Below are 27,311 nucleotides of genomic sequence, written 5' to 3'. Positions count from 1 at the left end.
ACCCAAGAGAAATAAAAACATATGGTCACATTCAATGTTCACAGCAGCATTCTGCACAATAGCCTCAAAGTGGAAGCAACCCAAGTGGCACCAATGCACGAATGGAGGAAGAAAATGTGGTAGACACACACAATGGAATATTATTCAGCCCTAAAAAGGAATGAAGTTCTGATGCCTGCTACAACATGAATGAAACTTGAAGGCATTATGCTCAGAGAAAGAAGCCAGACACAAAAGGACAGTGTATGGTTCCACTTACAAGAAATATCTAGAATAAACAAGTTCATAGAGACACAAAATAGACTGGAGGTTACCAGAGATGGTGGGTGGGGAGTGACTGCATGACTGCTAATGGGTAGTTTCTTTCTGACATGATGAAAACATTCTAAAATTGATTGTGGTGATGGTTCCCCAACTCTATGAACATACTTAAAAATCACTGAACTGTATACTTTAAATGGGGGAAATCGTATGGTATGTGAATTATATCTCTAAGTTGTTATTAAAAAAAAAAGATATCTTTTCTCCTCAATTAAAAGCATGATCAACAAACCACCCTCAGTCCGAAAATTAAAGCCGAGCACCAAGCTTTCAAAGGAAATCGTGCCTGTGAACCAGTGGGGAAGAGCTCTCCAACTGCATTTGAGTGGTAGCAGCGGAGCAAGAAAAAACCAAGGCATGTCAGCACTACAGCGAGGACTGTGATCACAACGCAAGGGTCACGTCACAGACGTTGGGAAAATGCCCGGATGTCTCCCAAAGTGTGTGGAAGGGCAGCGGTTCCCAGCCAAGGCCCTACTCTGCCACCCACCTCCGACTGGTTCACCAGCAGCTCCGACCACTTCTGCCACAGGGGGCACTTGTCCCTGTCCTCGAATGTCGTCTCATTGGAGGTCCAGCAGCACTGCTCGTGGCTGTACCAGAAGGCAGACAGGCAGACGCCCTCCTTCAGGTCCGTCATCCAGTCGACAGCGAGGTCAATGACCCCGGCCAGGGTGCCTGGAAGAAGGGGCAGGGGACAGTGAGAGGACGTGGCCCACGAGGTGCTGAGAGCCACAACAGCAGAGCCCACTCAAGAGCCAGGAGGCCAGGGCGGAGCCGGAGGAGGACACAGACGTGCAGGGAGCCTGTCGCTTCCCGAGGGAGCATCTTGATTGATCTCAAAGTCTCAATGTTCATGGTGTGGCCAAGGCAGCACCCAGCCCGATGACAGATGCAAGGGCCAACCACACGTGGACCTCAAGTGGCGGAAAGGCAGGTGGGAGAGGGACACGCGGGTCCACACACCCGTCAGAACCACTGGTGCCAAGGGGCTCGCCGAGGCCATCCCTGTGCCCCTCTTCCAAACGGGGCCCACGCGGCCTAAACAAGCTTTTCCTACCACAGGGGGTTGGTTCGCAGGCTTGGGAAAAGCCTCGCTCGTTAGAACTTGTTGGATGTTCTGAACGTGGGCTAAGGGCCTGTGGCTCTGCGGGGCCCACAGAAGACCCTCCCTCCCAGTCCTTTAGGAAGGCGGGAATGCGTTCTGCCCAATTCATCCTTCCAAGATCCACGGGTCCTTACCACAGCGTCAACTCCCCACCCGTGTCGCCGCCAAGGGCACCGCACACTCACGCTGTGCTCGCCCCTTGTGTCTCCACGGCATCCCCTGGCTCCAGGCCCCTCCCCGCCTCTGCCCTGGAGCACAACCCCCCACCCCCTCTGGGCCCTGGGCTAACAGCACCCCCTCCTTTCTCTCTCTCTGCTGGCTCCTTCCCATCAGCATTTACATTTTACAAATTTCAAAATCAAAAATCAAAAAGTCCCCTCTGTCCAGCCCACTGGCCCCTCCAGCCACCACTCCACCTTCCTTCCTTGTCCTCACAGGGCTCATGTCCCACCTGCTCCTCGGCCCCCTCGGCCACCAGACTTCCATGCAGCTAAGGGCAATGCCCTCTGTTCAGTCCTTTTGCTGGAAACCAGGGGTCTGCGGGCCAAACCCCACCCTCCGTCTGTTTGGATAAATAAAGTTTTATTGGCGCACAGTCATGCCCACCCACTTGTTCCTGTCCCTGCCTGCTTTCCTGTGGAAGTGGCGACCGACTCTCCGGCCCTTCACGGCACAAGTCTGCCAACCCCTCTTCCAAATCTCTTGGCTTCGCTGGACACTGCTGACCACTCCATCCTTCCAGAAACACTTCTTCCCTTGGCTTCCACAACTCTATCCCCTCCTGGTTTCCTGCTGGCTCGCTGCTCTTTCCAGTCTCCCTGCTCTTCCCGACCCAGCCACCCAACTTCTAAAAGGCACGTGGCCTCAAAGCGTGAGCCAGGCCCTCTTTGTCTTTTCACCTTAGGCTCTCAGCCTAGCCTTCTCTTTGCCACGGAGCCATAAACGTCTCTCTCTAGCTATGCCCTTTCCAGGCACATAAATCCCACCTCCTACTGCAGGTGAAAAACTAGACTGCCTGCGCCACCAGCCTTCACGTGCCCACGGCAAACGTCATAACCAACCACAGTGCTCCTGTGGATGTGCCCTCAGGCACCTGGCTAACCGAGGCCAGGGCATCAGTGCCACCGAGTGGGAACCATTGAGTGAGAAGAAGTCTGCCTGGCTTCTTGGGTTGGCTGGGCATCTCCACTCACACTCACTGGGCCCGTCTTCCTCCCAGCCTCAGCTTTAGTCCCAGCCGAGCCAGGTGCTTGTCCAAATTAGAAATCTGGGCATGCTTCCGTCTTCCAGGCCGTCCCCACCCACACAATGGCCCCTCTGAAACCTCTCTTAGCTCACCCTCCTTCTCTCCTTCCCATCTGCCGCTGCTGCCATTCAGACCACCATTTTGGAACTGCTCCTGGCCTGGGCCCCTGCTACAGCCTCCTCTCCTGACACCAGACCAAATAAATGAGAAAAGTGGGGACCTCCTGAGAAGGTGATCAGTGCTAGAGAGAAAAACCAAGCAGGCAAAAATGTGCAGCTGCTTTGGCAAAAGGTCGAGCCAGTCCTCAGAAAGTTAAACATGGAGTTACCATCGGACCCAGCAAGTCCACTCCCAGGTACATGGCCAGGAGACCCGAGATTGTGTGTCCACATGGAAACCTCCTGTACACAAACACTCACAGCAGCACCATTCACAAAAGCCAAAAGGCGGAAACCACCCAAGTGCCCACGAGCAGATGAATGGCTAGGCAAAATGTGGCCAAGCCCCATGATGGACTACCACTCGGTCATCAAAAGGCATGCAGGCCCCAGGTGGGTGCCACACGGCCTCTGCCCAGCGAAAGACACCGGTCACGGAAGACCACGTACCTGGGACCTCACGGACAGGAAACACCCAGAAGGGGCAAATCTATAGAGACGGGATGTGGGGAGGGGGCTGGGGAGTGAGGGCCGTAGGGTATTGAGGTTCTTTCTGGAGTGAAGACATAGCCTGGTTTCAGGGAATGGACTGCAGGGCACGTGAGCCCTGTCACAGGGAACTATCTCGAAACTACAGGAACAGAGCAGGGGAGGGTGGGCAGAGGCGGGAGAGGGAGGGAGGGCCTAGAAGAGAGCATGCTGCGGGAAGACCTCGGGTGGAGATGCCTTTCAACAGAGCTCTGAAGAAGGCAGAGAGAGAGGGTCGTGCAGATATTCTGGGGCAAGACCTACGAGTTCGCCAAATCCCACCACTGTACGCCCATTCCTAGTCACCCCATTCCCCACCCACCGCTCTGCCAAAGCCCGGCTGCGCGGGGAAAAAGCGGTTTTGGTCTGCGGTACAACAGCGGCACCCAGTGGCCACAGCCTGTAAAAGGCCCTGCAGAGGAGACTGCTGTCCTCTCCATGGAGGGTGTCCCGGTGGGTCGAAAGGCCAGGCAGTGGGACCCCTGAGTCCTCTCCTGGGGCCAGTGGGAAAAGGTGAAAGCCCCCAGGGCCAGGGGATCACATCCAGAAGTACAGTTCCACTGGTCTGCCCGGGCAGCCGGGCAGCAGAATTTTTTTTAATTCCCCAGGTGCATCCTCCTGAAAGAATCGGTTGCGACCAAAGCCAGCTGGTCAAAATCCAGATTGGTTCCCGACAGCCCAGTCTGGCTCTTAGATCAGATCAATAAATCTGGGCTGGGCTGTTTACTCCAGCTGGATACCAGAATATCTATTCCAAGTTTCTTCCATTCCCCGATTTCTCTCTCCTCCTTAGCAGCCAGAAATAATGACACGCTGTAAGATTTTACAGATCTGTTCTAAATAAGGACATCCAAATCCACAGTCATCTCCCATTCCCTCCACCTTCAAACACCTTCACGAATGACATGCCACGACAGACGGAGCACTGCTTGGCCTCCAAGCCCCTCCTTCAATTGTACCCACAAGGGATCCAATATCACCCAGAAATCTAAAATCTCTGCAATCACAGAATCTCTCCGCCCCTTCCATGTTGTTTTCCTTAGAGCCCTTCCTACAGGCAGCCTGCTCCAAGCCTCTAAAAGAACTCATCTGTTGTTATCTTTGGAGGATTGTTACTAAGGGGATCTGTTTAGCATGCTCAAAATTGTGTATTCACAGCCTTCTGAACAGAAGTAGGTTTCCAGAAGCCATCTCCAGGACAAGTTGGTGTGTTTTAATCTTAGGAGGGCAGCTTTCTCATCCAGTCATGGCTCCATTCACTCTGGAAGCATCTAGTGCTCACAAATATAGAATCGGGGTTATAAAAAAATGCAGGACGCAGAGTTAGAACAATGTATGGGCCAGACGGGGTTCCCCTGGGTCCAACTCAGACCCGAGGGTGACGAGCATTATTTTGAGGCTCTCAGGCTGTTTATGATTCATTACATGGCCTGCCAGTATCAATAAAAGCCAATCTCATATGGTGTTTTATTATTCGGGGCTCTAAAATTTCCTGTATTTTGTTGCCTTCTACATACACAAGTACTATAGAGTGGAAACCGTGTGCTTTCAGTAAAACCCAGTATGGTAAGAAACCCTTGTACTGAGTGGAAAGAGCTGGTCACCGCAAGAGTTGCAGCTCTCCCAATGACTGTGTGCGGGGCCATGCCTTAGTAATGATGGAGTTTTACATCAAAATATGCGGCCATGTATTTTGCTCTTTGATACTTCAAGGAAAAGATCTCTGGGACAGGAGTAAAAAGGAAACTCCATATTCTGATTCTCATCCCCAACAGTCGATGCATTGCCGCTGTAGCAGGACGTGCAGCCCTCGCCCCGGGAGCCCCGGGCCCCTTGCCACGTACCTGCCAGCAGGCCGATGAGCAGCATCACGACCCAGCCTGACCAGGCGTCCAGCAGACCCTTGATGAACTCCCAGATGGACTCCTTGCTTTTGCTGGTGATCTAGAAGCGGAGCAGAGCACAGAAGTCGGGCTGGACACATCCTCCCATTCATGCTTCCTTCCCTGAAACTGTTTCCTTGAGAAACGGGGTGACTGAGAAAAGTAACGTTAACTAAGTTAAGTCCCAATTCCAGGATTCTTTCTGTTACCCACCACAATGACAAAATGGGCTTTCCTGGTCACACAGCTCTCAACGTGCCATAATAGTCTCTAAAGACTTACAGCACCAAAAACTGCACTTAATTAAAAAAAAACCTACTCCATTGATTTAAGCTTTAATCATTTAAAAGGCAGTCCGAAGGGAGCCCTCAATTCAGGGTTACTCTGAGTGCGAGTTATCATTACTCTACCCGACACTGGAAGGTCTGTTCATAAAAGAGCCTGCTTAGCACAGACTTCGTTTCCTTCTTTTGTGTTCACGGTTCAATTTTCACAGCAAGAGCTCTGAACGTGCTGGCCTGGATGGCAGTTTCATACCAGAAGTACATGTCCATCCCTGTCCCCAGAACGCCCCTTCACTCATAAACAGAAGCCTGCATTCCCCTGAGACCATCATCCCCCTAACAACCCTGTAGAGTAGAGGTCAGCAAACCTCCATAAAGGGCAGGATAGCAAATATTTTGGCTTGGCAGGCCATGTGGCCTCTGCCGCAAGGATCAACTCAGCCACTGTGGCGTAAAAGCCACCATAGCTGATGTGTAGACGAATAAGGTGTGGCTTTGGGCCAATCAAACTTGAATTGCCAAAACAAGTGACAAGCCGGATTCAGCCTGGGAGCCGTAGTCTGCTGATCCCTGCTCTAGAGTGCATCTGCCCCTCTTCCACATTCCTCCATGTTGGAGCCAAGAGGCTGCATCCTCTTTGGCAGATCCCCAATGTCAATACTGGGCCATTAGTCTGCCAACAACAGTCCCAAGTCCATCCGTCTTTGGCCCATGGATGTCCAGTTCGACCACTGACCCCTTGCCCTTGTCACCTATCAAGCCCAGGCAGCTTCCTCCAGCCAGAGGGACGCTCAGGAACTGGCTGTTTTCCTCTCTTCCTCCTGGAGTGCTGATGGCCTGCGTGAAATCCGCCAAGGGCTCCCCAGCACTTTCAAGATAAGGCACACTTGGCTTCATCTCCTCCACTCTCCCACATGGGCCCCGTGAGACGGCGCCAAGGGAACCACCTGCCTGCCACGGCCCGAGTGCGCTACTTCCTGCCGTCTCACCCACCTCTGGGTCTCCACAGCCCTCTGAGTGGAACGCAGCCTCGCCCTTCTTCGCCTAGGCCAACCCCTGCTCATTCTTGGAGACGACATCAAGCTTTTTCTCACAGCTGGAAAATCTGACCTTTGCCCCTTTCTGGCAGCCCCACAGTGCCTTGGTCTTCTCTTCAGGGCCCTCAAGGCTCTATCAGCTAAATGTCCCCTGCCCGGCTTCCCCGCTAGACTCCAGATCCCGGCTCGGGGCCCACAGCCTGTTTTCATACGGCCCACAACCTAAGAATGATTTTCTATTTTTAAAGGGTTGTAAAAAAAAAAATGCAACAATGCAACAGGGGCCCTTCAAGCCTAAAATATTTAACTGTCTGGCCCTTCACAGAAAAAGGTGGCCACCCCCTGTTCTAGGGCACCGTGGGCAGGACTCTGGGCTTATTCAGCTTGGGGTACACGCCAGCCCTATGACTGGTATATTGTAAAAGTTCGAGACATTTTGTATGGAAAAATGAAGAAATGAATGAATGAGTTCATCACCTTGATGCAGTCATTTTTCCCTGGAGCCAGTGGCTTTCCTCCCCTACCTTCTGGAAACGTTTGTGTTCCCTCCTTCTAAAAACCCTGCCTTGACTCTACCTGGCTCCCCACACCCCACTCTCGCCCTCTCACTGCCAGCCTTCAGGAAAGGATGGAGACGCCGTCACGCTGCCTGTCTCATTCCCCGTCCTGAGGTCACCCGCAAGCCCCACGTGGCCTCCCCTTGGTTCTCCTCCCACGTCACCTCTCCGTGGAGGGCGACCCTGTCACCAGCCGCTCCTCGACACCCTCTCCTCCTTGCCTGGGGGCCACTCTGGCCTGCTGCACCTCCCCCTCATGCCATTAAGTGTTCTGCCAGCTCTCCCACCCATACCTGCTAAACACAGCCCTGCCCGGGGGCCTGGCTGCCTACTTACCTTCTCCCTCTCTGTCCTCGGCCACCTTCGCCTCCGCCAGGGACCCCTCGTTCTCCATCGCAGCCCTGACCTCTCCCTTCAACTGCACAGAGGGAGCCCCACACGCCAAGCAGACGCCCTGGGCTGCAGGCTCCAACTCGAAGCGTCCGAAACAGAATTCCTCGTCCTCCCTCGGCAGCTGCGCCCCCCCCGCCCTCCTCCTTCTGCTCAAGGGCATCCTCCCCCAACAGCAAGAGCCCCTGGGGGGCTCCCGGGCCTCCACTGCCCTCCTGACGCCAGTCGCCCCCTCAAGCCTGTCAACAGCTCCCCCGGACAGCTCTTGAACCTGATGCCCTCGGTGCACCCACGCGTCAGCCTCTTCAGTCAGACCTTCCTCCTCCTTTCCCCGCGTTCTTTCCTGCCCGTGTCTTCTGGAAAGGGCCGCCTGGGTGCTTGGACTCCTTTCCCCCAATCTGCCCAGCAAGCACAAGCCCCCTTGAAGACCCAGCTGCCACATCTCCCTCTCTGACCAGGACTCCCCCCATCCCTACGTGACCCACAGCCTGGACCCTGGCTGCCACCAAAGCCCACTCGGACACACTGACCACCAGCTGGAGGCCAGGTACCGTACCCTGCCATGCTCACATGCACGCAGTCCCGCTCGCTTTTTCAGTAGAATTCCCTCCATCTCCACAGAAGAGAAAATGGGGCCCGGAAATGGCACCCCCAAGTCGCCCAGCCTGCAGGTACTCCGGGCACGATGTCACCCCAGATGGACCTGGTTCTCGGCTCCCCTCCTGGTCCTCTGCGCCCCCGAAGCGCCTGGTATGGTAAGGACGACCACCTCCCTGCCTCTCCCTGCAGCCCTGCCCTTCCTAAGAGCCCGGCTGCTGTGGGGCGCAGAAGCCTCACCCACCCTGAGCAGGGCTGAGCGCAAGCATGCTGCTGCGTGAAAACACGCTGCCGCCACCTGAGGGGATCCCAGCCACGTGGCCTTCGCAGAGGCACAGACCTTTCGGTGTCGGTCGGTGTCCCGCGACTTTTCCCTCAGCCAGTCGATGGTGTGGAAGTCCTCGTAGGTCCCCACGTCGGGGAACGGCTCGTCAAGGAAATCCATCAGGTTACCTGAGCCGCTCATCTCTCCCGCGTGGACCATACTAGTTACGCCTGGAGGGGTAAAGGGGGGAGGTTGCAGGGGTTAGCAGGACCCCCACGGGACACACCAGGGGGCTACTTTGCGCCTTATTTCCTGCGATCAGGAAGTGTTCCCACTTGGGTGTCTCTGCTGTGAAAAACCTCGTGTTCTACAAAGCATGGCATATAATTGAGAGGCTGGAGGGGTCACCAGGGGTGAGGCAGGACACTCGGGACCTAGGCGACATTGGCACTGATTCCAGAATTGGTGCTCTGGGGAGAAAAAGTGCACAGCTCGGGCAGGCAGGCTGTGGGATCGTCAGGGCAGCCGATATTAACAATGTACAGTGGCAGCAGAGAAAGAAGGCCGGCCAGACCTCGATCAGCAGGTGTGGGGCGAGACCACCTTGAGATGGAAACCCCCCCAAGAGGGCTGCCAGGGGGCAGGCCTCCTGCTGTGAGGGTAGCCCGCATCCCTCCCTCGAGCTCCCGGGGCAGAAGCTCATTTTTTATTTTTCTGAAAATACACTCAAAAGGCATCCTGCTCCCAGGCCAGCAGCAAGGTCGAAAGTGTCTTTCTTTCCTGCCCAAGATACCGATTCCACTCCGACAGCTCTTTGCCTAGAAAACGATCACCAACTAATCATCGCATCTCATCTTCCACATCCCATTGCTAACTTCTTGGCCCACCTTCAAAATCACACAGAGTTGTCCTAAATGATACTGCAGGGACAGAGGCTGAACATTATCGATCCTGCTATAACCCACTGAATGGACTGGGGGAGAGTGTAAACTGCAAGGTAAACTATAATCCATGCAGTGCAGCAGTGCTCCAAGATGTGTTCACCAAATGCAGTGAATGTGCCACAATGATGAAAGAGGGTGTTGATGTGGGAGGAGTGGGGGGAGGTAGGTGGGGGTTATATGGGACCCTCTTATATTTTTTAATGTAACATTTTTTGTGATCTATGTATCTTCAGAAAAAATACAATTTAAAAAATAGGACATGGGAGGCGGATTTGGTCCAACGGATAGAGTGTCTGCCTACCACATGGGAGGTCCAGGGTTCAAACCCAGGGCCTCCTGACACGTGTGATGAGCTAGCCCATGCTCAGGGCTAATGTGCACAAGGAGTGCTGTGCCACGCAGCGGTGACCCCCATGTAGGGGAGCCCCATGCGCAAGGAGTGCACCCCCATAAGGAGAGCCACTCAGCGTGAAGAAGGTGCAGCCTGCCCAGGAGTGGCGCCGCATACACGGAGAGCTGACACAACAAGATGACACAACGAAAAGAGACAGATTCCCGGTGCTGCTGACAAGAATACAAGCGGACACAGAAGAACACACAGTGAATGGACACAGAGAGAAGACAACTGGCGGGGGCAGGGGGAAGGGGAGAGAAATAAAATAAAAAAGAAAATCTTTTAAAAAAACAGGACAATAAAATCGTCAGGGAGCTCACTTGAGATGCAGACACTGTTTCTGGAGCAGGCCTGGCGCGTGCTACCAGTATGCCTACAGTGAGCAGAAAAAAGAATAAGCTCTTACAAACACAAGAGGTTGGAATGGGCATGAAATTCAAACAACTTGGGCAAACAGTAAGGAAATTTGAATTCGAGGGGAAGACCACAAAAGTGCTGGAAGAGCTGGTTAAAGAGCTAAAAGGCGGTTATAAAAATATTTGCTTGCAGCCTGCTCTCTGTGCCACGATGGATGGTTCTATCAGGGGCCCCAGCCATGAGCTGATGAAACTGCATTTTAATCAAATCAAAAAGTCACTCAGGGCAAACTGGGGTAATCACCTCACAAGCAATAGAGTGCCATCGTGATTGATTGATGGCCCTTCTGTGCAACTCGGCTGCTTTCACACTTGAAAAGGCCCTTCCAGCTTGAGGGTTGAGCGGAGCCAAGCCAAAAACACTGCCTGTCCACTTGGGCTCTGGGGAAGCAGCACGCAGCATACGTTGGCAGCAACCAGTCACGTAAGGGAAGGAGCAAACTGGGAGGGAAAGACTCCAGGCTTGTTTCCATAAAAGCAGAATGGCAAGAGCCTCTGACAGGTGGTGAAGAAAATCACAATTGGGAAAAATAAGACGGCAGGTTGGTGACCCCCAGTGGGCAGCCAGAAGATAGGAGAGCCCAGATTTGGGCGGTGTCCTGAAATAAGGAGACTCTGCATCCCGGAAATGTCACCAAATCGCGGATCGAGCAACACCTCTGGGCAATAATGCCTGAAACAGAACCATGACATCTTTAAACTCTGGGAGAGTATGTCATGCTCAGGACCGACACAGGAAAATAAACAGAATCGGCCCCCCCACAGCTTCCCAGGGGGTGCAAAGAGGAGGGGTGGCATCCCTGGGGAAGAGAGACAGGGAGGACCAGGAGAAGGGCAAGAAAGGACTCAAGGGGGAGCCATCTGGGAGGTGCGGTGGGATGAGGACCAGAATCCGGCCAGATGAGGGGGCCGCAGGGTGAGCCCTGAGGCCTGAACTAAGGAATGAACTTAACCTTTGCCAGGTCAATAAAGTAAAAGGAACAACCCGCCATAGGTGTGAGAGTTCATGTGCACCTTCGACGGGAAGCCTTGGTCCTCTCACCTGCTTCTATTTCTTCTCTCCAGCAAGAGCATTTCTGCTAGCAAAGACACCTCTGTTGATGGCCTTAAAGCCATGGCTCCAGGAAAAGACAGTGGCCCAGAGCCTATATCCAAAATTCCTACTTGGTCTTGATCACCCACGCCAGGGGTCGGCAAGCCGCAGCCTGCAGGCCCAATCCAGCCCACCGGCCCAATCCAGCCTACCGCCTGGTTTGGGAAATGCAGTTTTTTGGCACACGCCACTCCCACTCTTTCACTACTGTCTGTGGCAGCTTCCGCACTATGGCGGCAGAGGTGAGTAGTTCCGTGGCAGACCCTGTGGCCCACAAAGCCCAAAATATTTCCAGCCCGGCCCTCTACAGAAAAATTCTACCATGCGGTAGACTGATAGCAAAAATGGTTCCTATTCTCCACCCCTCCTTTTTTTAAATTATGGTAACATATATACAAACCCAAATTTCCCATTTTAACCACTTTCATTTGTACAAGTCAGTATATTAATTACATTCACAATATTGTGCCACCATCATGACCATCTATAACCAAGAGGTTTCCATCACCCCAAACAAAACTCTGTCCCCACTGGGCAATAATGCCCCATTCCCCTCACCCTACCTCTGGCTCCTGGTAACTTGAGATCTACTTTCTGTCTCCATGACTTCACTGATTCTAGGTATTTCACATAAGTGGAATCATACAATATCGGTCCTTAGGCACCTGGCTTCTTTCACTCAACAGGACGTCATCAAGATTCATCCATGGTGCAGTATGCATCAGAACTTCATTCCTTTTTAGGGCTGAATAATAATCCATGTGGTGGATTTACCACATTTTGTTCATCCATTCAGCTGCTGATAGCCACTTGGGTTGTTTCCACCTTTTGGCTATTGTGAATAATGCTGCTATGAACACTGCTGTGCAAGTACTGATTTGAGTCCCTATTTTCAATTTGCAGTATATACCTAGACATGGAATCGCTGGATCATACGGTAATTCTATGTCTAAGAGTCTGAGGAACTGCCAAAGCATTTTCTACAGCAGCTGCACCATTTTACCAGCCCACCAAGTACAAGGGCTCCTATTTCTCCACATCATCACCAACACTCCATTTTCCATTTTTTAATAATAGCCATACTGGTGGGTATGAGGTGGTATCTCTTGACTTGCATTTCCTTAGTGACTAATGATGTCGAGCACCTTTCTGCATGCTTATTGGCATTTGTAGATCTCTGGAGAAAAGTCTATTCAAGTCCTTTGCCCATTGTTTAATTGAGGTGTCTCTTCATTGTTAAGTTGTTGTATTCACAACCTTTTCAATATGACCTTGCAGCCTCTTCATCCAGAGATGGTGTCTATTTCTCCACCACTTGAGCCTGGGCTGGCTGTGTCACAAGCTACAGAAGTGGCAGTGTGCCTGTTCAGAGCCTAGACCCCAAAGACCTTGTAGCCTCTACTTTTTCTCTTGGAACTCTACCACTGCCATGAGAAGCAGCCTTGACGTCAGGTTGGGTCATCTCAGCTGAGGCCATCCTAGGTCAACCAGCTCCAGCCAGCCAAAGATTCACAAGCAAGCTCAGCCAAGATCAGTGTCATTTGGCCCAATCGAACCACCCAGCCAAGCTGTAGACTCATGAGAATAATAAATAAATGGTCACTGTTTTAAGCCACTGAGTTTTTTTGTTTGTTTTGTGGTTGTTTGGTTTTGTGAGGGGGGTGTTTCATAGTAACATAGTAACAGTGGATAACAGATACAATTTACCGATGCTCTGAGGAAAAGGAGAACTGAAGACAAGATAGAAAGTTAGTTAAGGCACTGCAGAGCAACTCCAGGGAAGGAGGATTGGAGCAGCAATAGATGACAGTTACCAAGAATAGAATTCAGGGAAATAGATGTGGCTCAACCAACTGGGCTCCCATCTACCATATAGGAGGCCCAGGGTTCAATGCCTAGGGCCTCGTGGTGAGGGCAAGCTGGCCCACAAGGCGAGCTGGCCCACATGGAGTGCTGGCCCATGCTGGAATGCTGCCCTGCACAGGAGCACCACGCTGTATGGGAATGCCACTGGGCACAGGAAAGTCGCCACATGCAGGAGTGTCAGCCGACGCTGAGAGCTGGCACAGCAAGATGATGCAACAAGAGACACGGAGGAGAAAAAAAAAAGAAGACGTAGCAGAACAGGGAGTTGAGGTGGCACAAGATAGTAACCCTTTCTCCCACTCTGGAAGGTTGCAGGATCAGTTCCCAGAGCCGCCTAATGAGAATACAAGCAGACACGGAAGAGCACACAGTAAATGGACACAAGGAGCAGACAACAGGGGTGTATTAGTCAGGGTTCTCTAGGGAAATAGAATCAACAAGGGATATCTGTTGATAGTAAGAGGTTATCAGAGTCTCTTACACAGCCGTGGGGATGCACAAGTCCAAGTTCCGCAGGCAGGCTGCAACCAGGAGCTCCAATGAAAGTCCAATGAAGATTCTTGACAAGTTCTGGGAGATGCTGGCTGTCTAAAGACAAGCTGGGAAATTCTCTTCTCAATGCTAGAATCACTTCCCCTTTTAAGGCATTCACCTGATGGGGTTAAGCATCACTCAGTCACTCATTGCTGATGGCAATCTCCCTGATTGATATAATTATAACCAGCTGTCTATGATTTACCACTGCAGTAAAGTCAATGGTGACTAAAGTCCAGAAATGCCCTTGTATTACAGTTAGCCCAGTGCTTGCTTGACCAAACAACTGGGCACAATTACCTGGCCAAATTGACACAATAGCCTAACCATCACAGGGGAAAGGGGGGAAGGAAGGGGGGCGGGGGGGGGGGGGGGAAGGGGGCGGAGAAATAGATAAAATAAATCTTTAAAAAAAATGGAATTCACACCAGTTTATATCTTGCCTGACAAGATAACATCTTTCCCATCCCACCATTATTCAGCTCCTAGGGGGCTTTGAGAGACACGCAGGATACCCAGGTCTTTTGGTCAATCCCATAAGGCAAGAAAGTACCTGTAGGTGTGGCCTCCCAGCAGGAAGACCCCAAGAGGCCAGATTCAAAGGCTCCAACAGCCTCTGTCCAGTAAAACACCTCACTGCCCCCAGGGCGTGAGGAAGATGAGTTTGTGTTAACTGGGATGGTAACGAAGTATGTAAGGGGTAGCTCACCCTTAGAACAGGAGGCAAGGATATCTGCGCCATGGAAAGGGAACCTGGAGTTAGTGGAGTTAGTTGGGTGTTTGCAATAACATAATGGTTTCCAGAAGATGAAAGAAGGCAAGAAATCACCCAGATCAAGATCAAGAAGGACTGAGACAGAAAGTCTAGTCAAGGCTTGACTGAATACCCAGGCTAATCAAGGCTACCAGCATGACCAAACACCTTTGAATGTACTGTTCCCTCTAACTTTAGAATGCCTTTCCTTTTCTCTGCCTGGAAAGCATCTATTCACCCTCTAGAACCCTGCTCTGTTTCACCCCATTTGTGGGGCTTGTGGTGAAATCCCAAAAGGGAGTTGAGAAAACAGACATCTGAGCTGAGGATCAGACCATGAACGGGAATAATGGTCCCAAACCATGCCCTGCCATTGGGTTCTGCCTGAGAGCCTTTAGCTCTCTGTGCCTCAGTTTCCTCATCTATAAAATAGGGATGAGAGTAGTGCCTATACCTCATAGACTTGCTGAAAGGATTAAACTAGTTAACATAGATGGCAGGACTTCTTACATGGAGGCTCAGGGCTCCAAAGCAAGTGCCTCAAGAGACCAGACATAAGCAGCACCACCTGGTCTCACCTAGCTCAGAAGTCACACACATCACTTTTGCCACATTCTATTCATGAAGGCAACTGCAAAAGTCAAGGGGAGGGGAAATAGACTCCCCGCCTTTTAAAGGGAAACTGGCAAGCTTCTAGAAGAACACCCAGAACCAGAAATATTGCCATGGCTATTTTTGAAAACTACAAACTACCATACAACTTATTTTTCTAAAAATCTTGGAAAATACAGAAAAGGATCAAGAGAAAATAATGATGACCTGTCATGAAACTTGTATTGGGTTAAGTGGTGTCCTCTAAAAATTCACATCCACCCAGAACCTGAAAGGGGGACCTAGTTTGGAAATAGGGTCTTTGCAGCTATCCATCAAAGTAAGATGAGGTCATGCTGGAGTTGGGTGGGCCCTAATCCAATGACTGCTGTCCTCATAAGAAGAGGGAAATTTGGACATAGAGACAGACAGACACAGGGGAGAAGGTCATGTGACAGCAGAAGCAGAGACTGGCCTAATGTGTTCACAAATCAAGGAGTACCAAGGTTTACTAAGAGGCACCAGAAGCTCAAAAGAGGCAAGGAAGGTGTTGCAGTTTGATATGGTTATGAATTCCAAAAATAGATATTGGATTATGTTTGTGATCTGGTCTGTACCTGGGCATGATTAAGTTATGATTAGGGCTTTGGTTGGGCCATGTCGTTAGGGCGTTGAGTACCCACTCCTTGGTGGGTGGGGACTCACAGATAAAAGGCATGGCAAAGGACATAGTTGGGGGGTTTTGATGTTGGAGTTTGATACTGACCTGTAAGCTGGAGCCCTGGGAAGTAAGTTCACAGAGGAAAGAGAAATGAGCCCCAGGAAGAGAGGAACCCTGAGCCCAGGAAGAAGTAAGCCCTGGGAAAAGAGGAACCCCGAACCCAGAGAGAAGCAAGACCCTGGAAGAGAGGAACCCAGGAAGCCTGAGCCCTCACAGATGTCGGCAGCCATCTTGCTCCAACACATGAAAATAGACTTTTGTAAGGGAAGTAACTTAGGCTTTATGGCCTGGTATCTGTAAGCTCCTACTCCAAATAAATACCCTTTATAAAAACCAACCAATTTCTGGTATTTTGAAGCAGCATCCCTTGGGCTGAATAATACAGAATTTGGTACTGAGGAGTGGGGTAGTGCTTTTGCAATTACCGAAATGCTGGAATGGTTTTATAAATGGGGAAGGGGTATTTTTTGGAGGAATTGTGAGATGCTTGGAAGAAAAGACCTACAGTGCTTTGAAGAGACTGTTGATAACAATGTGGACACTTAAAGAGACTTTTTTATGATGCTTTAGATGTAAATGATGAAACTATTATTGGAAACTGGAGGAAAGGCGATCCATGTTTTAAAGTTGCAGAGAACTTATTAGCAAGATTAACTCCTGGCGTTTTATGGAAGGCAGAATTTGAAAATGGTGAGCCTGGGCATTTAGCTGAAGAAATTTCCAAAGTAAACCCAGAGAACGTATCTTGGCTTCTGCGTGCAGCTTATAGCAAAATGCTAGACGAGAGAGGTATGCTGAGGACTGAACTGTCAGGTACAAAGAAAACAAAAACTGATTCTGGAAATTCCAAGCCCTGGAAATCAAGCTCCCAGATGAAAGTGCCCCACTGGAGGACTTAACTAAACTTGGAACTTGCAAATCAGGATTAAAGATGCAGTTATCTAGGAAAGACCTGTGAAAAGTTTTACCGTCTGACGGCTTGGACCCCTGCTTCTTGCATGCTAAACCAACAAGATTTTTGAAAGAGCTATAAGAACAAAACCACTGTCAGATGGAACAAAAAGGGACATGGAAAGGAGAGACTGAAGGGGAAACAGCTTTAAGAGGAAAACCATGGAAGCTGAGATCTGGAATTTGGACATCACCTTGGGCCAAGAGAAGAACCCCACCCATGTGTACAGAGAAGGCGAGTTTGCCCCAGCAGTTGAAGAGGGTGGATGTTCCTGTCTGATGTTCTGGGAGAATTTTGCTGCCCCAACGTACAGAAAGGATGGAGCACATTACCCAAGGATTAGGGCGGTTAAGGTCAGCACTCCGCAGGATTGGGAGGGGTGGACCTGTCCCCCAAAGGTTAGGGAAGGCCAGGTGGTCAATTTGTTGCTCTGAGAGGGTTGAGCCTGTATACCAAAGGTTAAGGAAGGCCAGTGGTCAACTCATTGCTCCTGAGAAGGTTGAGCCTGCATGCCAAAGGTTAGGGGGAATGTTGTCTTTACATCACTGTACTAGGGGTTTAAAACTCTAACCCAACGATTGGATAAGGTATGGCAATCACACCAACACTCTTGGAGGGAGAGGACTGGAGCTTGGTCGACACCAAGATGCTTGATGACGGTGAAGCCAAGAAAATGGCCATTGGGCAAGCCAGTGGAAAGGGTGGGTCCCCATATGGCCCCAAGGAGAAGAAACCATCTTCTTAAGAATGACTCTCAGGCTTTGAAATTGAACGGAGGATGCCCTGTGGGTTTACTGAACTGTAGAGGACCCATGACTCTTGTTTCCCTCCCAATTTCTCCTTATTGTAATGAAAATGTTTTTCCTTTATCCATTTGTGTATTGGAAACAGATGAATTGTTTTGTTAAGTTTCAGAGGTCTATAGCAGACAAGACATTGCCCCAAGACAAACTATATTTCTTTAAATTGATTGTGGTATGATTAATACTTGCATTGTTACTGATTTAAGTTTTTTTTAATATTATAATATCTTTTTGGAATTCAGAGGGTGGAGTGTAGCAGTTTGATATGGTTATGAAGTCTAAAAATAGACAACAGATTATGTTTCTGATCTGGTCTGTACCTGGGCATGACTAAGTTATGATTAGGGCGTTGGCAAAGGACAGATTTGAGGGTTTTTGATGTCAGAGTTTTGATGTTGGAGTTTGATGCTGAAGACTTAAGCTGGAGCCCTGGGAAATAAGCTCACAGAGGAAAGAGAAGCCAGCCCCAGGAAGAAAGGTACCCTGAACACAAAGAGAAGCAAGACCCTGGAAGGGAGGAACCCAGGAAGCCTGAACCCTCACAGACGTCAGCAGCCATCTTGTTCCAATACATGAAAATAGACTTTGGTGAGGGAAGTAACTTAGGCTTTATGGCCTGGGATCTGTAAGTGCCTACCCCAAATAAATACCCTTTATAAAAACCAACCAATTTCTGGTATTTTGAAGCAGCACCCCTTTGGCTGACTAATACAGAAGAATTCCTCCCTAGACCCTCCAGAAGGAACCAACCCTGCCAACACCTTGATTTCAGCCTTCTGGCCTCAAGAGCTGGGAGAGAAATCATTTCTGTTGTTAAGCCACCCCATTTGTGGGAACCTGTTATGACAGCTCTAAGAAACTAATACAATGCCCTAGGTAGAGAACTGCTGTAACATCTTGGTGTATTTTTCTTAGACATATTTTCCAAAAAAGTGGAAGGATCATATATTTGGTTCCTCAATATTAAGCTTTTTCCCTCTATATTTAGAACATTATCACAAGAGAAGTGGTATTGTGTAGTAGTTAAAAATGCAGACTCTGGAGCCATGCCACCTGGGTACAAATCCCAACTCTGCCACTTACTAGCCATGTGGCCTTAGGCAGGTGGCATGACTTTTCTGGGCCTCAGTCTCCTTGTCTAGAAAGTGGGGGTAGTAGTGGCATCTACCTCAGAGTGTTGACATGAAGAATGAACTGACGTTTGTAAAGCACTTCACACCTGGCACATGATTCATGCTTCAGAAGTGTTGGTTAAAATCAAAATCCCTGTTGGACTTCCAGGCAGATGGTGTCAGAGTAGGGTGACAAAGCTTAGCCCTCTTATAAAAACAATGGAGGAAGGGCAAAAAGCTGTACAAGGGAGTTGCTTTGGGGGTCTGCAGACCAGGAGAGGGCTATGCACCATCCAGGAAGGAGAGCAATGGAGAGACAAAGAGGCCAAAGCAAAAACTATGGGTTACTAGTCCCCACGACTGGGAACTGTACCCATCTCCACCCTCAAGGCAAACAGCCTGAGGAAAACCCATGGCTCACTGCAGCCAACTGAGAGGGGAATGGATATCTTCCTCCCTGGGAGGATGCAGGGCGAAAATTGGTTCCTCATCAGTGAGTTTGGTCAGTGGAGCCAGTTTTGAATCTCAGCTCTGGCAAGACCAGAACCACCAGCAAGTGGAGGCTAAAAGAGACCCTCCATGGAAGGGTCTGCTGAAGAGTGCCATCTGCTAGCAGGCTGGGAAACTGTAAGAAGTAAAAACACATTTTAGAGTCCCTCATGTCCAGGCACTATTGGATCCGGTCTGGATCCCATTATGGATCCCTGGCCCTTTTTGATAACTTAACCTGGGCAAATGCAAAGATTTAAAATAAGTTGAACCAAAAATCAAAGAAGAGCTGTGAAACAAGACCACTAGCCAAGAGAGAGAAATCGACCATCAGAGTAAATCCACCAAATAATCACTTACGTAGACATCAGCAAAAAATTACAAGCCTTACTAACAAACAGGAAGATATGGTCAATCCAAAGGATTAAAAAAAAAAAAAACTTGATGAGACACAGGATTTAAGACAACTAATCAGTGATGTTCCCACAAATCTCCTAAAACAGATAAATGATATTAAGAAGACACTGGGGAACAGATGTGGCTCAGGCAGTTGGGTGCCCACCTCCCACATGGGAGGTCCTGGTTCGGTTCCAATGCCTCCTAAAGAAGACAAACAAACAATGAGCAGACAATGAACAGACACTGAGCAAAATAAAACAAGCAGACAATGAGCAAACACAATGAGGAGATGAGAAAAAACAATGAACAAACAATAAGCAGGCAACAAGCAAAAACAACAGGCACTACAAAAGCAAAACAACAAGCAGACAGAGCAAAATAAAAAAAGAGCAGGAAACAGATGTGGCTCAAACAGAGAGGCACCCACCTCCCACATGGGAGGTCCCAGGTTCAGTTCCCCATGCCTCCTAAAGAAGAAACAAAGAGACAACAAGCAGAAAAAGAGCAGACTATGAGCAAAAACAATGAGCCAATAGACAAGGGAGCCATGGGGTAAGGGGGCAGACATTGGGTGAGCATAAAGAACAATTTGAAAGCCTGCAAAGAAAAGTAACTGAGTTTATGGGAATAAAAGACATAATGGATGAGATTAAAAATATATTAGAGGCATATAACAGCAGATCTGAGTTTGTGGAAGACAGAATAAATGAGTTAAAGGACAGGCATCTGAACTTGAAAATACAGGAGAACAGAAATAGAAAAGAACGGAGAAAATGGAACAGGATCACAGAGAATTGAATGACAATGTGAAATGCACAAACATATGCATACTAGACGCCCCAGAAGAAGCAAACAGAAAATGGGCAGAAAAAATATTTGAGGAAATAATGACCAAAAACTTCCTGACCATTATGAAATACATAAATATCAATTATCCAAGAAGGACAACACACCCCAAACAGAATAAATCCAAATAGACCTAATCTGAGATACCTACTATTCAGAATGTCAAATGCTAGAGATAAAGAGAGGTTTCTGAAAGCAGCAAGAGAAAAGCAATGCATCATACACAAGGGAACCTCAATAAAAATAAGTGCTGATCTCTCTTAAGCAACCACAGAGGTGAGAAGACAGTGGTATGATATATTTGAGGTTCTGAAAGAGAAAAACTGCCAGCCAAGAATTCTTTATTCAGCAAAACTGTCCTTCAAAAATGAGGGTGAGTTTAAAGTGTTCACAGACAGACAAAAACTGAGTGAGTTTGTTACCAAAAGACTGGATTTACAAGAGATACTAAAGGGAATTTTGCACGCTGAAAGGAAAAAACAAGGGTAAGAGACCTGGCAAAGAATGTAAAAATTAAGGATATTAGTAAGGGTAACTAAAAGAGGGAAAAGACAGATAATAGTAAGATAAAACAACAGAAAGTCAAAGGATAAAAATAGACAAAGTAATGCCTTTACAGTAATAACACTGAATGTTAATGCATTGAACCACCCAATCAAAATACATAAACTGACAGAACGGATTAAAAAAATATGAGCCATCTGTATGCCATCTACAAGAGACTCCCCTTAGATGCAAGGACACAATCCGGCTGAAAGTGAAAGGTTGGAAAAAGATATTCCACTCAAATAGTAACCATAAAAGATCTGGAGTAGCAACACTAACATCAGACAAAGTAAATTTTAAATCCAAAACTGTTATAAAAGATGAAGTTATTATATATTACTAAAAGGGGCAATCCACCAAGAATAAATAATCATAAATATTTATGTATCTAACTTGGGTGCCCCAAAATACATGAGACACACACTGGCAAACCTGAGGGGAAAGAAATAAATGCCTCTACAATAAGAGTTGAAGTCTTCAATGCACCACTCTCAGCAATGAATAGAACATCTGGACAGAGGATAAATAGACAGCTTGAATAATATGATAAATGAGCTAGACCTAATAGACATTTATAGACCATTACACCCCAAAACAGCAGGATATACATTCTTCTACAGCGCTCATGGATCCTTCTCCAAGATATTCCATATGGTGGGTCACAAGGCAAGTCTCAACGAATTTTTAAAAATTTAAATCATACAAAACACCTTCTCTGCTCATAATGGAATGAAGCTGGAAAATCAGTAACAGGCAGAGAATTGTAAAATCCACAAATACATGGAGATTAAACAACACACTCTTAAATAATCAGTGGGTCAAAGAAGAAATTGCAAGAGAAATCAATAAATTATCTCAAGACCAATAAAAATGAGAACACAGCATAGTAAAACCTATGGATTGGAACCGAGAGAGCCAGTTGCAAGCAAGAGTCCATCCATCAGTCATGTGAGACTGAAACCTCCTCAATTAGAGATGGAGTAGTAAGCATCACCTTCCCAGAATCCCCAGGATTGGGGAATGAACTATGGACTAGAGTGGACTTACCAGTATTCTACTATAGACTTACTGTGATTCTAGCAATGGAAGACTTATATTATTGATTGGGAGGCAGTGGCCAGTGGAGGTTCTGAAGTCAGGAAGAGGGAAAACAGGTGTAATACACGAGCATTTTCATGTCTTGGGACTTGTCCTGAATGACACTGCAACAACAGATACAGGCCATTATATATCTTGCCATAACCTACAGATTGTGTGGGAAGGAGTGTAAACTGCAATGTAAACTATAATCCATGCTTAGTGGCCATGCTCCAAAATGTGTTCATCAATTGCAATGAATGTACCACACTAATGACAAATGTTCATGGGGATAAATGTGGGCAGTGTGGGGAGCAGGGCATATGGGAATCCCCTATATTTTTTATATAACATTTATGTAATCTAAATATCTTTATTTTTTAAAGAAAAATTTAAAAACCAACGTGGAAGATGGAAGGGAAAAAAAAGCACCATTTCTGCTAGAGGATGAAATATGGGCTATATAACATAGTGAACCCAGTTGTGGATGAAGAATGTGCTTAATAGTACAAACATAAGAATGTTCTTCCAAGAACTAGAACAAATGTATGTCACTATTACAGGGTATTAAGGCAGGGCAGTATATGGGGAAAAATATACCTAAGGCTATGGACTATAGTAAAATACAGCAGTATTTTAATATTCTTTTATCGATTATAACAAAGGTACCACCCAATGCCAAGTGTCAATAATAGAGGAGTTTAAAGGGTGTGGGGTTTCTAAAGTTGATTGTGATGAGGAATGCACAAATCTGTGATTGTACTGAGAGCCACTGATAATACACTGTGGATGGATTATATGGCATGTGAATAAAACTGCTTTCAGAAAGGGGGGAAAAAAACTTATGGAATGCAGTGAAGGTAGTGCTGAGAGGGAAATTTATAGCTCACAATGCTTACATTAAAAAAGAAGAACGAGCTAAAATCAAAGACCTAATTGCACACCTTGAAAAACTAGCAAAAGAACAGTAAACTAATCCCAAAGTGAGGAGAAGGAAAGAAATAACAAATATTAGAGCAGAAGTAAATGAAATGAAAGGGAAAAAAATAGAATCAACAAAACCAAATGTTGGTTCTTTGAGAAGATCAACAAAATTGACAAGCCCTTAGCTAGACTGACAAAGAAAAAATGAGAAGATGCAAATAAATAAAATCAGAAATAAGAAGCAGACATTATCACTGACCCTGCAGAAATAAAACTGATCATAAGAGGATACTATGAACAACTGTACACTAACCAACTAGACAATGTAAACTAAATGGGCAATTTCATAGAAACCTAAGAACAACCTACACACTGACCCTAGAAGAAAGAGAAGACCTCAACAAACAACCACAAGTAATGAGATGGAAACAGTCACCCAAAAAACTCTCAAAAAGGAAAAGCCCAGAATCATATGGCTTCACAGGTGAATTCTACCAGTCACTCAAAGATCTAATGCTAACCTTGCTCAAACTCTTCCAAAAATTTGAACAGGAGAAAACACTACCAAACTCCCTAATACCAAAGTCAGACAAAGATACTACAAAAAAAAGAAAATTACAAACCAATTTCTCTAATGAATATAGATGCAAAAATTCTCAACAAAATACTTTCTAACTGAATTAAAGTAATTAAACACCGTAATCAAGTGGGCTTTAGCCTAGGTGCACAAAGGTGGTTCAACACAAGAAAAACAATCAGTGTAGTACACCACATTAATAAATTAAAGGAGAAAAGTCATCTCAATTGACACAGAAAAGGCATTTGACAAAATACAGCATCCTTTCTTGATAAAATCACTCTGAAAGACAGGAATAGGCAAGAAACAGAAATAAAAGGCATCCAAATAGGAAAGGAAGAAGTAAAATATTCACTATTCACTGATATCATCCCATACCTAGAAAATAAAAAAAATTTTTACAAAACTACTAGAACTAACAGACAAGTTCAGCAAAGTGTCAGGATACAAGATTAATACACAAATCCAGGAGCATTTTTATACATTACTAATGAGCAATCTGAGGAAGAAGTCAGAAAAAAATTCCATTTACAATAACAACTAAAAGAATCAAATATTTAGGAATAAACTTAACCAAGGACAAAAAGACCTGTATTCAGAAAACTACAAAACATTGCTAAAAGAAACCAAAGTAGACCTAAATAAATGGAAGGACCATTCTGTGTTTACAGACTGGAAGACTAAATATCATGTCATGTCAATTCTACCCAAACTGATTTACAGATTCAATGCAATCCCAATAAAAATTCCAACAGCCTTTTATACAGAAATGGAAAAGCCAATTATCAAATTTATCTGGAAGGTTAAGGGGCCCCAAATAGCCAAAAATGCCTTTACAAAGAAGAACAAAATTGGAGGACTCTCACTTTCTGACTTTAAAGCATACTACTTAGCTCCAGGAGTAAAAACAGCATGGTACTCGCATAAAGATAAATATATTGACAAATGGAACTGAATTTAGAATTCAGAGACAGACCCTCACATCTACAGTCAAGTGATTTTTGACAAAGCTATCAATCCCACCCAGCTGGACCAGAACAGTCTATTCAATAAATGGTGCTGGGAGAACTGGATATCCTTATCCAAAAGAAAAAAAAGGACCCCTCCTCACACCTTACACAAAAATCAACTCAAAATGGATCAAGGTCCTAAATATAAAAGTGACAACCATACATCTCCCAGAAGAAAATGTAGGAAACATCTTCAAGATCTTTTGGTAGGTGGTGGCCTTTTTTTCATTTATTTATTTTATTTATATTCCCACCCCCTTGTTGTTTGCATTCGCTGTCTGCTCTCTCTGTCCATTCACTGTGTTCTCTCTGTGCCTGCTCATCTTCTCTTTGGGAGGCACTGGGAACTGAACCTGGGACTTCCCATGTGGGAGAGAGGTGCTCAATCGCTTGAGCCACCTCAGCTCCCTGCTTTGTTATATCTCTCATTGTCTTTCTTTGTGTCTCCTTGATGCATCAGCTCGCCATGCCTGCCCATCACACCAGTTCACTGTCTTGTTCATCTTTGCTAAGAGGCACCAGAAAGCAAACTGGGGACTGAACTGGGGACCTTCCAGTGGTAGGCAGGAGTGCAATCACTTGAGCTACATTTGCTTCCCAGGTGGTGTTTCTTAAACCTTACACCCAAAGCACAATCAATGAAAGGAAAAACAGGTAAATGGGACCTCCTCAAAATTAAGCACTTTTGTGCTTCAAATGATTTTGTTAAGAGGGTGAAAAGGCAGTCTACTCATTGGGAGAAAGTTTTTAGAAACCACATATCTGATAAGGATATGATTTCCATGTTATAAAAAGTGGTCATACAACTCGAAGAGAAAAAGACAAGCAACCCAATTTTAAAATGGGCAAAAGACTTGAACAGAAATTTTTCCAAAGAATAAATACAAATGGCCAAAAAGTGCATGAAAAGATGCTCAACATCACTAGATATTAAGGAAATGCAGATCAAAACTACAAATGAGATATCATTTCATGTCTTAAGAATGGCAATTATTTTAAAAAAAAACTACAAGTGCTGGAGAAGATATAGAGAAATAGGGACACTCTTTCACTGTTGGTGGGAGTGTTAAATGGTGCAGGCTCTGAGGAAGACAGTTTGGTGGTTCCTCAGGAAGCTAAATACAGAATTTCCATACAGAAATCCCATTACTAGGAATATATTCAAAAGAACTGAAAGCAAGGACACGAACAGTCATTTGCACACTGATGTTCATAGTGACATAGTGGCATTATTCACAATTGCTAAAAGATGAAAATAACCCAAGTGTCCATCAACTGATGAATGGATAAACAAAACGTGGTATATACATACAATGGAATGGAATACTATTTAGTTGTAAGAAGAAATGAAGTATCGATACATGCGACAACAGGGATGAACCGTGAGGACATTATGTTGAAAGAAATAAGCCAGACACAAAAGGACGGTTATTGCAAGGATTCACTAATAAGAACTAAATATGAGGAGTAAACTTATGGAGTTGAATTATAGAGCATAGGTTACTAAGAAATTTATGGAGTTAAATTATAGAGCATAGGTTACTAAGAGATAGAATATAGGTTGAGAAGGGGGAGCTGGTGCTGAATGTCTGCTGAATGTTTAATAAGGGGGTTGTAAATGTGGGGAAATGGTTAGAGTTGAGGGTAACACATTATAGTGAGTATCATCGACACTGCTGATTTATAAACATGTTTGTGGTTGAAACCTAGGGAGGCTAATGTCAGTTGAAAGAAAGCTAGAGAATAATCTAGGTACTGTATAACATCGTGATTTTAGTGGTGGATGATGATTTCCGTTAATAGTACAATATAAGAATGCTCCTCTATTACCAGGTGTTAAAAATATGGAGATAGGAAAAACACAACTAATGTAATGTATAGACAATAGTTAACAGTAATATTGTAGGGAAGCGGACTTGGCCCAGTGGTTAGGGCGTCCGTCTACCATATGGGAGGTCCGCGGTTCAAACCCCGGGCCTCCTTGACCCGTGTGGAGCTGGCCCATGCGCAGTGCTGATGCGCGCAAGGAGTGCCGTGCCACGCAAGGGTGTCCCCCGCGTAGGGGAGCCCCACGCGCAAGGAGTGCGCCCGTGAGGAAAGCCGCCCAGCGTGAAAAGAAAGAGCAGCCTGCCCAGGAATGGCGCCGCCCACACTTCCCGTGCCGCTGACGACAACAGAAGCGGACAAAGAAACAAGACGCAGCAAATAGACACCAAGAACAGACAACCAGGGGAGGGGGGGGAATTAAATAAATAAATAAATCTTTAAAAAAAAAAAAAAAAAGAGAAGCGGACAAAGAAACAAGACACAGCAAATAGACACAGAGAACAGAACAGACAACGGGGGGGGGGATTAAATAAATAAATCTTTATAGGAATGTCAAAGAAAGTTTTATCTCAATTTTAAGGGTCAACTATGGGGGTCTAGGAGAGTATGGGATTTTTTCCTTTGGAGTAAGAAAAATGTTCCACTATAGACTGAGCTGGTGACAGCACATCTCTGCGATGAAACTGAGAACCACTGGCTGCACACTTTGGATGGACTGTACAAGACAGGAGACCATAAAATACAGTGAACCCCTTGGTGGATGATGGGCTGTGGTTATCAGTGTAAATATGAGAACATTCTCTCATGAGCAGTAACGAATACACAATACTAATACATGGTGTTAATAACAGGATGGTTTGTGGGGAAAACATTAAATATAAGCTATGGACATAGCTAGCAGTAATATTATGACAATGTTCTTTCTTCATTTCTAACACATGTATCACAACAATGTAAGGGGGGGCAAACCGTATGCATGATTGTTTTGTTAATTCACAACTTCTCGACTTTAAAAAAGAATGATAAAACAGTCCCTAAGGGCTTCAGGAAAATGCCTTTTGC

General features: G+C 46.6%; 1 protein-coding gene across 2 annotated transcripts in view; it reads right to left on the bottom strand.

Moving 5' to 3' along the window:
- CLCN4 (chloride voltage-gated channel 4) overlaps positions 1 to 27,311 on the bottom strand; it is a 90,364-nt gene that overhangs the window by 39,271 nt on the left and 23,782 nt on the right. For both annotated transcript variants that reach the window (XM_004446450.4, XM_058291360.2), the window contains exons 3-5: positions 8,450 to 8,604; positions 5,206 to 5,305; positions 812 to 999 (exon numbers count right to left, since the gene is read on the bottom strand). In XM_004446450.4, coding sequence (XP_004446507.1) covers positions 812 to 999; positions 5,206 to 5,305; positions 8,450 to 8,593 — 432 coding nt within the window. In that variant the 5' untranslated portion in view covers positions 8,594 to 8,604. The remainder of the gene's footprint in view (positions 1 to 811; positions 1,000 to 5,205; positions 5,306 to 8,449; positions 8,605 to 27,311) is intronic.

Source organism: Dasypus novemcinctus, chromosome X (assembly GCF_030445035.2).
Source record: "Dasypus novemcinctus isolate mDasNov1 chromosome X, mDasNov1.1.hap2, whole genome shotgun sequence".
Lineage (NCBI taxonomy): Eukaryota > Metazoa > Chordata > Mammalia > Cingulata > Dasypodidae > Dasypus > Dasypus novemcinctus.
The sequence above is the reverse complement of the archived record's forward strand: the minus strand, read 5'-3'. Positions and strand labels throughout refer to the sequence as shown.